The sequence below is a fragment of the Podarcis gaigeae genome (genome assembly GCF_964106915.1).
Source record: "Podarcis gaigeae genome assembly, chromosome: 5".
NCBI classification, from domain to species: Eukaryota; Metazoa; Chordata; class Lepidosauria; order Squamata; family Lacertidae; genus Podarcis; species Podarcis gaigeae.
The window spans coordinates 17,602,622-17,615,896 of NC_139681.1; the positions used below are offsets into that span (position 1 = coordinate 17,602,622).

Here is a 13,275-nt window from a genome sequence, read left to right on the forward strand (position 1 = left end):
TAAAAATAACAAAATGTGATTTTTATCTGGTTCCAGACTTCTCTTGTTTCCGAAGTGTGAGAGGTCAGGCCGTTGCTTCTCCCTTTAAACGGAGCTAAAGCAATGCGAAACACAGAAGGAAGGAAGGAAGGAAGGAAGGAAGGAAGGAAGGAAGGAAGGAAGGAAGGAAGGAAGGAAGGAAGGAAGGAAGGAGACAGAAACAACTAGTTCTGAATTTCCCCCGCGCGCAACAAAAAAAGAGCAAAAGTCCACATTTGCATAGTGGTGGCAGTTCATTCCTTTGCTTTCACTGCCTTGCTATGGAGGGAATGGACAGCGCCGCCTGGCGGTGTTCAGAGGCTTGAACTCCGCCGGGCGGGGGCACCCAGGGAAAACAAAGCCGGAGAATTAAGCAGAATAATAAGAGAATTAAGGGTCTGTCTCATTTCTCCCATCTTCGGGCACCCTTGTATAGCATCCTAGTACGGCATAAAAGTGGAACATGAACCGATTGGGACGCACAGGATAGCATCTAGGCAGAGTCACTGCGTTTAATCGTTTTTAATTATATTTTATTTTATTTGGCCAAATCATTGGCTTCTTCCTCGTCCTTCGAAAAGTTTGCGGCCAAAGAAACAAGGGCGGTGGGGATGCGGGACCACGGTTGCGGTGCAATCCAGGAGAACAGTACAAGGAAAGAGAGAGCTTCTGTGACCTCTTATCTAAAAGGAAGCCCCATTTGGACTCAGTGGGACTGATTTCTGAGCAAACCTGCCAAGGCTGGTGGTGCGCAGGCCTAGGAGGCTTGGCCTCGACGTGCGACCTCTCCAGCCGTTCCTCCAGCCCAACCTTCGCGATCTTCCAATGGGCGTCTTCCTGCTGCTGGGTTACCATTCTTGCGTGCCTCGACGTGACGCTGAAGGCAGAGGCCAGTATTGTCTGGTTGTCTTTAATTCCTTGGGGGGAGGGGGTACACACCAGGTTTTCAGGGTGATCTCCCAGCCAGCCAAAATGGATTTACCCTTTTCATTTTTTCACAAGAGCGGGTGAAGATACGCAGAAAGAGCTGAACATAACTGAAGACACGCAAAAATAGCTGCATTTTAAGCACCAAGACACATGCAACCCACCAAGTATTTAACTCTAGGAACGAGACCTTTCTTGGGCTCCGGTACAGCTTTGTAGCGAGGACCCTGGAAATTCTGGGAAATATTCTGGGCTATGTAATATTTTAAACCATAAAGTCTCTCAGTCCTCCCCCGGTCTGTCAACTTGGGGTGGTGGGGTTTCCTGATGAATTTGTGCCTGTTCCTTGATTACCGTTCCTTAATTCACCATTTCATGAGGAATAAACTGCTCCTCCTGGACCATGTAAGCTTACCTTTCTGGGACATAAACTGCAAATACCTGCTTTCACAGGGATTAAAGAGCTTCCCATCAGCGCCACTTGTCTCTTTATCCATCAAAATGCGCGGAGGGAGGGACCGCTATGCCCTGGAGGGATGTGGCATAATAATAATAATAATAATAATAATAATAATAATAATAATAATAATAATAATAATAATAATAATACTGCAATCCGAATCTAATCGCTAAGGACCACTTAAAGTTGCTTCGGACTGGAAAACGCAACGGACGCGGTGAAGGCTGGGACGTTACTGAGTTAACAGGTTGCACGCCAGGCGTCGAATAAAAGGCATTATTGCGACACCCCACACCTAGTACTACGACTACTACCCTCTATATATAATTAAGGTTTTTTTCTTTCTCTCCACTGTGTGGGAAGGGAATTTTTAATTCCAGACTCGTGACATTGGCGAGGGGGGAACCCACGTTGGGTTGTTAATTATTATTAAATAGAATGCTCCCTGGCTTCCCATATTGAAGGGAAATTTTAAAAACCGCTTTTGTATGAAACTACATGCATTTCTCTAGGCGATCATTCGTGCCCTTTGTCCAGACCTCTGCTCCCATGCTGCCCCACCCAACACGCAACACATCTGTTCCTTGGGTCTCATTTGGGGCTTATGAACAACACGCAACCATGCGCGTTTCGTCGGACCTTCTCCCAATCTTCCACGTTTCCCCAGAGTCAGGAGACACAGTCCAAGCTGAAGACCTCCAATTCTGGTGTGCACACCAGGCTTTGGACGACATCCTGCACACACACACACACACACCGTCACCACCAGCACCCAAGTCCTCCTCTCCTCTCCTGACCTCACCTGCCCATTTTCTTTCCGCGCCGTGCCCTGGTAAGCGGGTTTGACCTCATTCTCCTGAAAGAAGGCAGCGCGCAAAAGGCAGCGCGCAGTCTTGGCCTCTCTATGGATCGCTGTGCTTCACCAAAACCAGGTTCCATTACGTTTCCCCGTGGAGAAAATAAACGGGGGGGAGAGATACCTACGCATGTCCCCCCCCCGCCGCCGCTGCCGCCATTCTGCGCCCTCAGTATTCGAATCAGAACCATAGCATTGTTGAGCTGGAAGGGACCCCAGGGTCATCCAGTCCAACCCCTTGCAAACCAGAAAGGACAACTAAATAATTAATCATAGTCATGCTGTTAGGACTGCTAAGGGAACCAGCGTACAGTTTACAGAGAAAGGCAAATTCTCTGCCCGAAGAGCTTAGAGAAGAAGCTAACAAACATCAAGCCACTCTTTTCTCACTCCGTGCGCACCCTGACTTTAGTTCACTTCTGGCCTGATACACAGTTCCCTCCAAAGCTCCCTCTCTATTTTCGCGACCTGTTTTGCTGGGCCTAATAAAGGCATTGCCGTCTGTGTACCTTTGCCATAGAAAGGTACAAAATAATGGTTTTAGGCGGATCTTTTTTAGATGGAAATGCAAATACAAAATATATACGGAAATAAATACAAAGAGGTAGGTCCGTGTTCTCCCCGCGCTCCACACACAGAGAGAAGCCGAGAGACTTGAGCGGTCTGTCTGATGCAGACGAGGCTGAGCTCTTGATTTGGGGAGGGCGAGGGGGCTGCCCTTCTGTTGCCTGTCCTCTTGAAGGCGGTTTTGAAGTTGAAATTCTCCGACGTACGTCTCAGGGACTAGCGGCTTGCTATCAACTTCACATTAGCAAGACAGAAATGGACTCGGGATCCTATCCGCATATTGCTTGTGTGTGAGTGTGTCAGCTCTGTCACCCACTCGTCCCCTCCGCCCATTTATTGGCTTTTAATATTTAATAAAATACATATGTAGGCGACACTGGGCCAGAGCAAATATTTGAACAGCTCAGGAAGTTTATAAAAAGCGACTGAAAGTTTTGAGTTATACAGGCTAGCGTGAACAGCACCGCAAGAGTCGCTTGCTCGGACTCCAGCCTCATCCACAACTCTGTTAAGCCGATTTACTTAGATTTAGACGCGATTAGGAGAACCATTGACTTCAAAGACGCTGCATCGCAAAATTAACATTCAGTTTAATTGGCTTTAGCCAAGGTATTTGGGCTTAGCCGAGCTGTGAGACAGACAGATCACTAACTTCCAGCTTTCTTGCCATTTTCACGCAGGCTTAGCAGAGGCTGAGCCCAATGGCGCACAATGGGACAGACTGCTGAGTAAACACGCTCTAGGATCAGAGACTCCGGAATCCTATTTATGCCCAGGCAGAATTTTTTTTAAGTACAATGGAGTCTATTGCCGGGTGAATGTGTGTATATATATTTATATTTATCTAACGCAGCAATAACAAAGGAAGCTCTCCGGCGGAAAGTTATTCTGCGCCAGCTCCATTGAAATGAATGGGGCGCCCTCAGTCAGACAGTCTTTCCTGGCTCCCATTCATTTCAGTAAGGCTTGCGCAGGAGAACTGTCCGCCGGAGCGGGTCCTTTGTTGAGGGCAGGGCGGGCGCTTCTTTTGTAAGAAAGGTCACCTTTCATCTCATGCGCCCCTGTTTGCTTGACTGTTGCTGCTTTTAACTTAACGCTCCCTTTTAATTCTTCCAAGACGGATTTTCCCCTCTCTGAAAATAGGAAATCTCCACACCAGGGAGATTTGGGTTCATTCCGTTTTCTAAAACCAAAACAAAGGCAAAAAAACCCCAACCCCATTACACTACAAATAAATTGCAACACGCAACGAACAGTTTGGGTTCCACCGTAGTTAGAGAAACACGACTCCTCCTTTCCAAATGTGCACGTACTTCTAGTGACTTGTACACATCTCTGGATCTCCTACTCCTGCATTTGGGAATTGTTCTTGGCTTGAAAAAGACCTCCAGTTCCTTCCTTGCCTCCCATTACCAAAAGAGCCCAGTTAAAATTCCTTGGTGGTGAAATAAAACGAATAAATATTAGCAACAGCAAAGGTCGAGAAAGAGGGAGATCGCCCTTGTCCGTCGGTGCGTCTCAAGGCACCGCGTAGAGTCAAGTCACTGTCAACCCCCCCAGCCACGCAGCAGGAAAAACAGCCTGACGTTCTGCAGCGCCGGAAACTCCAACCACGGGGTCTCTTGTTTTCTACCCTCTGCACATTTACTGCTCCTAATTGCTTGGCATAAATGCCTGGGCAAGAGCTGGGCATTTGCTGGCGTCGCTTCTTTGACATAGCTCCTCTCTCCTTTTTTTCTCTACCTCCTTTTTTTGGGGGGGGGGGTTGGGGCGGTTTACAGCAAAGCTAACTTCTAATTACTGGAGGCAATCTGTGCGTTATGGGCGAAGGCATATTCAGAAGAACGTCTGCACAAACCAAGCAGGTTACCTAGAGGCCACCCCGTTATGAAGTTGTTTTTCCCCCTCCGCCGTAGCTGCCATTCCTCGTTCCTCTCTAAGGGCTGGTTTTCGGCCTATGGGGCTCTCGGCTCTCACCCCCTGCTGTTTAAAAGGAGATAAAGGGGATAAGACGCCTCCACCCCACCCTCTTGGGGTGGAATAGCTGTTTCCAAACACTGACAGCCCATTTTTACTCACACAAAGTCCCCCCGCTTTCCATAGCCAGTGTCCTTAGGATCGCACCCTTAAACAGTCATCCTCTGCACCGCCTGCTTGGCTGAGAGCGTGCCTGGTCCGGGCCACCCTCCCCACGGGAATTTGGGGGGTAAGAGGCAGCTGAATACAAGGAGGACTGTTTCCTTGTATGTGGCAATTTTGTTTTTTGTTTTTAGACGCCCCTTAAATGGAAGCGAAGTCCGTCCCTTGCAGATCCGGAGGAGGTCTGCAGTCCTGTGCAACCTTCCCCGAGAGTAAGTCCCACTGAACTCAATGCAGGAAGCGGGACCCTCCTCCTTCAGAGGCACAGGTAAACAGCGATGACTGCAGACTGTTTTCTTAAGCTAAAAGCCCGTTTGTCACCCTTTTGCTATCTCTGCCGTCGAGGAAACGCGGAAAGAGGGGGCAGAGGAGCCAGACTCACAGCTGGGTTCCGGCGACGGAGCCCGGAGAAACCAAAATGCTTGCGTTTCAGAAAACTGAAATCCATAAATAGTGCCCCCACCCCCAAAAAAACTAAACGGGGTTTAGAAAGGGAAGGGAGAAGTCTGCGTCAGCCCAACTGAAGCCGACTGAATGGCGCTGCTTTTTTTAACTGCCGCAAGCCAGTTTGGGGACAGAGTGTTAGTTCGGAAAACCGAGAAAGAAATAACACGGAGCCCTTTAGGAGGCTTGAGAAGCGACTGAAACAGGGGTTCTTCCACAGAGAATTGTCCCACTCGTCGAATGGTGGATTGAGGTCTAAGTCGTAAAGGAAACAATCCAGCTGGAGGTTCTCCTCCGCCAGCCCTACTGAAACGCAGGAGAATAAGCGCCTTTACGCAATTCCCCCGACTTTTACTGGGCTTCTACAGGAGAACTCCTCCTCGAATTATGCCCGAAGTTTTCCTGGATATTTCCGCCCCACCGCGCGCCCCATTTATTGGTTTAAACTTTTTGGTAAAGTCACAGAAAGTTACTCCAGACGAGAAACTACCGTTCTCATCCTCCCTCTTCCCAGCCACAGAGGTTCGCTTCCCCCTGCCCCACGGTTGCCAACATTGTAAGCCTGGCCAGCAGTTTCCTAGTTAGAATCAAAAGCCTTGCTTTTCCCTCGGAAGAAGCGGGGAGCGGTTTAAATTGACTCCTGGGTTTTCTAATTTAATTGCCAGTTGTGGTATAGCAGGGGGGAACTCTTAGGAACACACTGTTCTGAGTTAGAAGAGGAAAAACGTTAGTTAACAAATAAAACTTTATATAATTATTATTAAATTAAATCAACACTTAAAGGTTTGTTAGTTTTTCTCCCCTAGTCACTTTCCGTCCACCGCACACTTAGGTGTATTTATAACAGACTCCAGAAGGTAATTGCAAAAGAAAAGTAAAACCTTTTTAATACATCAAATATACGGAATTTTAATCTTTTAAAGCGATACATTGTCTATTATTTTAAATACATGACGTCATCCTTGCTTCTGCCCCTTCTACAGGGTGGACTTAAAAATTAAAAAATAGTCCAGTGTTCCTTTTAAAGAACAAAAATAAGGCAAATGGAGGTTTTTGGAATAGTTGTTGGGTTTCCTTTCTTCCAGAATAAGTACAAAAAAATACCAATTCTCTTTCTGCGATGGCATACATCTTAAAAAATAAATGCAATTTGAAATTCGAGTCGACAAATTGCAAGTTAAGTGGTAAAGGGGTTTTCTGTTTGTTTGATTTTGATTTTTAAAAAGAGACATGCATTTAGGGTTTTTTTCCCCCACCCACCCCCAATGAGACATTAAATAAGAAGGTACAATACAATCATAGCAATTTTAAAGTAACATTAAAGAGAAGACCTCTATTTTCGTTTTCGTTTTATTTATTTATATTCTACAACGGGTGTTTCCACTTTAATTTTTTCTCTTTTTTTTCTCCTTTAAGCCTATCGAGCTGAAGTTATGTAATGCACTTTTATTGATTCATTGTCCCGCTTGAAGCTAACATAAATAAATACAGTGCCCATGGATCCAGTCCTCAAGATGAACACTATCTTTATATATATATAAAAAAAGTCAAATTTCAATTTTCTGTTCTTTTGTGGGATTTTTTTAAAGAAAGTTTTGAAGGGTTGCTTTGTTTTTCTTCTCCCCGTCTCTCCCCCGCCCAACGAGAACCGTTGCTTGAAATTCCTCGCGCCCCACCCCGCACCCTTTCGACCACCAAAACAAAAACAAAAAAAATCAAAAGAAGCCCCCAAAAAACTCACTGATATCCCAAAGCGGACGCTGTCGTCAGTCTTTGCCCATAGAGTGCGTAAGGGGAGTAATACGGTCCCGTGGCCGCCGGGACAGGCACGGGGGCGCCCGGGGTCGGCAAGGGGCTCTTTGAATAAGGGTGGTAGCGGCTGCTGAGTCCCAAGGCGTGGTGCGGGCTGCGCAAAGCCAGGGTGCCGGGGCTTCCGGGGGCAACGGTGGTGGGGATGTGCATGTGGCAAGCCATGGCCGCTGCCGCCGCGCTGGCTAAGGAGGTGGAGCTCGGGTAGCTGGACAGCAGCTTGTCCGTGCCCGGGAAGGCCGTGTGAGTCCGCAAGTGGCTGAGCAGCTCTTCCGAGGTGGCGAAGCGCTTGTCGCACGGTCCGTTGGCCGACACCCAGTTGCAGATGTGCGGCTGGGGGTCGTTGGGGAGCATGAAGCCGTAAGGGTACAAGGGGTGGCCGGCCAGCGAGGGCGGCGTGGCTCCGCTCAGCGACGAGTGCACCGTGTGCAGCGGGTGCGTCGGGTACATCAGCGGGTAGCCGGACTTGAGCGCCTGGTCGTGCGCGCACGAAGCGCTGGCGGCGCCGGCCAAGTGGCTGGCGCAGTGGTAGCTCAGGCAATAGGGGTCTCGGCACAGGCTGGCCGTCATCACCGACGGCGGGGACGCGCCGGCCAGCGGGCTGGAGCCCGCCGCTTTGCTGCAGCCCAGGCTACCGGCCAGCTGCAGGCTGCCCGATTTGGTGGGGTCGAGCGCCACGCCGTGCGGCAGGAACTGCGGCGGGTAGCCCGCGTACGCGCCAGCGAGGGAGCCCGGGTAGCTCATGCCGGCTGGCGGTAGCGGAAACACCGTCTGGCCGGGCTTGTAGGGAGACACCGGGGCCACCAGGCCCGAACTCAGCACCGCCGCGGCCGACGACGAGGATGTGACCGTGTTGCTGCCGCCGCAGGAGGACGAGTCCGACGACGCGGACGACGACGAGGAGGACGACGATGACGACGCCAGGAGGCCCTTGGCGCTCTCGTGGGCCGCTTGGCTCAGCTCCGCCGTAATCCCGCCACAGCCTGCGCCCAGCCGGCCGTGGCCCCCGGACGGCTCCGAGCCCGCCTTGGCGCCGCAGCCGTCGGAAGAGTCCTTCTTGTCCGCGTCGCCGGCCTTGCCGTCGGCGCCGGGCAGCAGGCCGGGCGAGCAGGCCGAGGCGCTGGACGTGGGGCTGCCTGTCCTTGGCGTGAACGGCTGGCAGGTGGCGCTCGGCACACGGAAGCCCGACTTCTCGTTGCCGCCGCCGCCGCCGCCGCCCGAGCCTCCCCCCGAGGCGGCCGCCGAGCCCCCGACGCCCGCCGACGCCTCTTTCTTGTCCGCGCCGGGCTTGGAGTAAGGCTTGAAGCTGGACTTGTCCTCTACGCCGATGTCGCTGAGCTTCAGCGGTCCCGACTTGGAAGAGTCCTTGTCACTGCCGTTCGACGTGACAGACGAAAGCTTGGAGGACGGCGACGGGTCGGGCTTGCCGATCTGCGAGCAAGTCTGAGCCAGGAGAGCCAGCGGGCTCTTCTTCGCGTCTAACTGCAGAAGGCCAGGGTGGGGGCGAGGGGAGAAAGAAGGAGAAACGCAAACGTTTAGTATGGGGGTCTTGCTGGGAGGTGGGGTGAGGGGAGAGAGATAAAAGGCGGAGTGCCAGTTTAAAGGAAAAAAAAAGTTGCAAAAGTATCCGGAAGCCCCCGGCAATTACCGAGAGGCGCAATCAGCAGCCCGGACACTTTTTCTGGGCTTACACAAGCATGCTTTCTTTGTTTTATCAAGGCAATATACTTTATAATTTGCATTTTTAAAAAATGTAAAAGTCTTCGGCGTCTTTATGAGGAAGCAGACTCGCTTTCAGGCTGGTCACCCGGGAGTAACTTTGCCCCCCGCTTCCCCACAGTCCTTCCCCCAACGCTGCAACCCCCTCCCCGCGCCGTTGTTGGAAAAAAGTCAAGCTTTTTGGCTCTCCCCAAGCAACGCTTGTCCAGCTGAGTGGATCCCTCAGTGATACTATTTATAAACAGATCCCAAGTCAAAGAGATTCAAGCCGTTTCGGTGAAATAGCCAAGAAATCCTACTCAATCCGTACATTCTGCTTTCCACCCGCTTCCCTTTGCCGCCGCCCCACTGCAGTGCTCCTCAGTATCACCCCACAACGTTATCATCCCGAAGATCTGATCTGCTTCCCTTGCAATTCTCCTCCCAACCTATAAGTCACGCCAGCATGTCTTGTTTTCCCCCCTTTTTTCACACACACACACAAAATGATCGGTAAACTGCTTCTTTCAAACTGCAGCGCGTTGTGAACCAGCGAAATGCTCGCTAGATCTACATTACAGGCGCTTTTTGCTTCAATGATAAGGCACACGAAATGAAGCGGGGAGACCAGGGCGGTTGGGGGGGGGGCGATGAGACAGGACCCGAGAGTGGGCGCGACTCTGCACATTCCACTGGAGAAAAGTGGAGCCCAATAATTGCAGCAGAATCACCTTTATGGGGGGAGGCCACCAAACCAATGGGCACATCACCATGACGAGGGTTGTTTAAATTTGCAAACCTCTCAAAACTGGGGAGCACTTTTCTAGGAGCATGCAACCACCATTAAACACGAAGCGGGGCTTACTTCCGAGTAAACGCGCGCAGAATTCCGCTGCCCGGACGTGGGGGAAGCCCGCGGTTGGGGTGGGGGCTGGGCTGGTATGACGGCTGGAAATCGAAAAGCGCCTTTTTACAAAGGATTCCCGTCCGGGAAGGTGGTCAGTCTCTCTCTCTCTCTCTCTCTCTCTCTCTCTCTCTCTCTCTCTCTCTCTCACACACACACACACACACACACACACACACACACGCTCACTCAACACAGACACCCGTCCGCCCAAGATCGCGGCGCCCTTACCTCGATGGGGCTGACTGGGGTGGAAGGCAAAGGCTGAAGGTATTCGGGGTGCAAAATGTGTCCAGTCCGTGCCGTAAGCATTTTCAGGACTTTGATGGGGAGCCGGTTCGCCTGGCGCAAAGGGTCCGAGGGTGGGACAGAGTGGAAGAAAGGTTTGCTGCTGTTGCTGCTGCTGCTGCAGTTGCCGCCGCTGGTAGAAATCCCAGTGTGTCCGCTTTGCCAGAGAAGATCAGAGCCGGAGCTGCTGCTGTTGCTGTTGCTGCTTCCGAGATCTCTCGCGCCTCCTCCTCCCGCCGCCGCCGCTGCTCCACCACCACCACCTCCTCCTCCTCCTCCGTGCTGACTACTTCTTACGGCAGAAAGCAAGGGGGATGTAATCATGACCCAAAGCCTCGCATGAAAACTGGCGGGGTGGGGGGGCGCCCGGCGCGCGGATCAGGAGCCCCAGCAGGGCGTCTGCTTCCAATCTCTACGGGAAGGAGGGATCACACATAGATGCGCGCACTTTATTTAATTTAAAAAATAATAATGGAAGACTCGTCCAAAATAATAATAATAATATATTTTTTTAAAGAAAGTCCTTTGATGGAGGGGTGCGTGAGAATTCAAAACGGAAGAATGCTACAAAACAGAAATAATCCTCGTGTGTTTTTTTTTTTGTTGCTGCTGCTGCTGACGACGAGGGTGGAGAGGTATGGGGGGGAAATCTGGAGCTCTGCTTCCCTCTGTCTGTCCCAGTCCCTCTTCTTTCCCTGGGCTGCTTGGCTGGCTGGCTGGCTGGCTGCGGGCTCTTCCCCGGCCGGCCGCCTCCTTTTTTTCCTCCGCCTCCCTGTTCAGCTGCGATGCGAGCCGCTGCCCATCCAGCGTCGGATCTGGCAGAGGAACTCACTTCAAAAGCAGCTGAATTAGTCGGAGATTAAAGCCTTTGCCGCCTTCCAATCAAATGGGACCCCGAGGTGATTGGAGGGTCAAGGGGATGTGACGTCACCTTCCCTCTTCAGGGGCTTTTCCACCACTCCCCCCCCCCCGCGATCGCTTTTCTTTGGCTTTTTTTTTCCTAATGGTCTCTTTCTTCCTTCCTCCCCTTCGCCTTCCCCGCCTCTCTTGTTTTTGCTCCTGAGGACAGGATGGATGGGCATCAATTTTGTGTTTCACGTAAGCCACTCGCTATTGATTTTCTCACTCGCTCCCCTCCAGTATTTCCTCCGCACCGCGCTAGATCTTTTTCCTGGGGGGGGGGGGGAGGCTTGTAAATTCCTCTAGGAAAACGACAAGGTGGTCAAGGTCCCCAGGTAGGTTTGCGCAATTGCGCGCTATGTGCGGTGCCTTAGAGGCCTCCGCAGTGCGCCCGCCTTCCCTAAAAAAAAGGCAGGAAAATTATTCTTAGGGTCCCCCCCCACTACCCCCACCCCACACTGATCCCCTCTTATTAATGACGGCGCACTCTCCTTGGCCCCCTTCTTCCGCACACCGGAAAATTATATCGTGGGTTCCTTTCCCTTTTCTAAATCTTTGCCCATCGCGCAGCATTTTTGTTCTTTTTCTGGAGCGCGAAACTAAAGAACTAATAGGCTTCTTGCCTCCTGAAGTACGAGTCAAAAACCGCCCAATCGGGTCTTCGGTGACTCTTGGAGGCTCTGGACGGAGATTGGGAGAGGCGCGCGTCACATGCTCGCAACACTCCGCCCTTCCTTAAGCCGCTCTCGTCTCCCTTTCTCCCCGCTTTTTTGGGGTGGGGAGCTTCCCTCCCTCCTTCCCTCTCTCTCTTCCCCTTCATCAGTTGTCAATGCTCCCCAACCGCAATCAATCAGTTATTTGTCAGCCCCTGTCAATCCTCCCTTGATTTATGTCAGGTTTTGTTGCTGATTACAAGCCTAGTGCGACTTGAAGGAAGGAAGAGAGGGAGAGGGGAGCAAGGAGAGACAGGCAGACAGGCAGACGAGCTCCCTGGAAAAAAGAGCCATTCAATTTAAAGAGTAAATCGCTCTCCGAGTAAATGCAATTTGTATGCCAACAAAACAAGGAGCGACTCTCACTTCTCTTTTGGCGGACGCACCTTGGGGAGAAAGAGCCGAGTGACCGGGCAGGTTTTTTTTCCCCCCACGGCGATCGCTGCGTCACTATTGTTGTTGTTGCTATTTCATATTTTCACTTGACTAATCAAGATTGCAACCCTGGGACTCAGTCCCCTTGAACTCAGGGGCACTTACCTCCTAGTAAACACGAACAGGATGAGGCCGTCACGTTGCAGAGCAATCCACTCGCCCTGGCGTGAGTCCCCTTTGAAGTCCCTACTGGACTCCGTGGGGCTTACTTTGGAGTAAGCGCGCTCGCGAAACGACTTCGGCCCCGACCCGACACGCTCTTACTTGGGTGTAAGCCTTGCGAAACTGTGCAGGGTTTACTTCCGAGTAAACGTACCGAGCTCAGGTTGTTGAGAGGTGACTTTGACTGACCCTGGTGGCGCGGGAGGGAGAGAGATGCGAGCTGGTGCCGGATTTGGAGGAGAGAGAGAGAGAGAGAGAGAGAGAGAGAGAGAGAGAGAGAGAGAGGGGAGGCAGGCGCATTATTGAAATTTTATCGCCAATCCGTCTCTCAATCGGCTGGCACGGCGGAATGTTTAAAATGAGATTAAGATTGACATCTTGAGCAGCCCGCGGAATGCCAATACTGACAAGAGCTCGCAGGGAGAAGGAGAAGAAGACGAAGGAGCCAGGGGCGGGGGAGAAGAGGCGGAAAGGCCCGGGATCAAAGGCTCGGCGGAGGCGATTCATTGCAGCCTTCGAAGTATTTGTCCACAATTACTGGATTCACCACTCTCTCTCTCTCTCTCACACACACACACACCGCTAACTCACCCCTCGCGTTTTGCCCCCGCGCTGCCCTATTGATCTACCACGTGGTTCTGTGAGCGGTGTGTGTATCTCGACACCTTGCTCGCACCAAGACGATTTCTTAAAACAGAAATAATAACCGGCGCAGGTCCAGCGGGGAAGTTCTCCTGCGGCAAAAAAACAACAACACCCTAGCGAAACAAATGGCCAAGAGCCGTTCATTTGCAACAGAGTCCAACCAGCGCGATCCCCGCGCGCGCTTACTTCGGAGTAAAACGTTAGTCTGGCTGGGCTGCAAACCAGACGTTTGGGGAGACGTCAGTTGCGCGCTCGTAGGCAAAGCAAAGCTTTTTTCTTGGCCGTTTTACCCTCGGCTAGCTTTAAGGGT

General features: G+C 51.5%; 1 protein-coding gene across 2 annotated transcripts; it reads right to left on the reverse strand.

Moving 5' to 3' along the window:
• Positions 1-6,272: 6,272 nt before the first annotated feature.
• On the reverse strand, positions 6,273-12,863 carry ZNF503 (zinc finger protein 503). 2 transcript variants are annotated; one of them, XM_083738353.1, is made up of 3 exons: positions 12,264-12,863; positions 10,054-10,522; positions 6,273-8,702 (listed from the first exon to the last, which is right to left on the reverse strand). In XM_083738353.1, the coding sequence occupies exons 2-3, from the start codon at positions 10,432-10,434 to the stop codon at positions 7,149-7,151; spliced, it is 1,935 nt and encodes a 644-aa protein (XP_083594479.1). In that variant the 5' UTR covers positions 10,435-10,522; positions 12,264-12,863; the 3' UTR covers positions 6,273-7,148. The 2 variants fall into 2 exon arrangements, with proteins under 2 accessions (XP_083594479.1, XP_083594478.1); XM_083738352.1 differs by lacking the exon at positions 12,264-12,863 and having other exon boundaries at positions 10,054-11,425.
• Between the last annotated feature and the right edge of the window lie 412 nt (positions 12,864-13,275).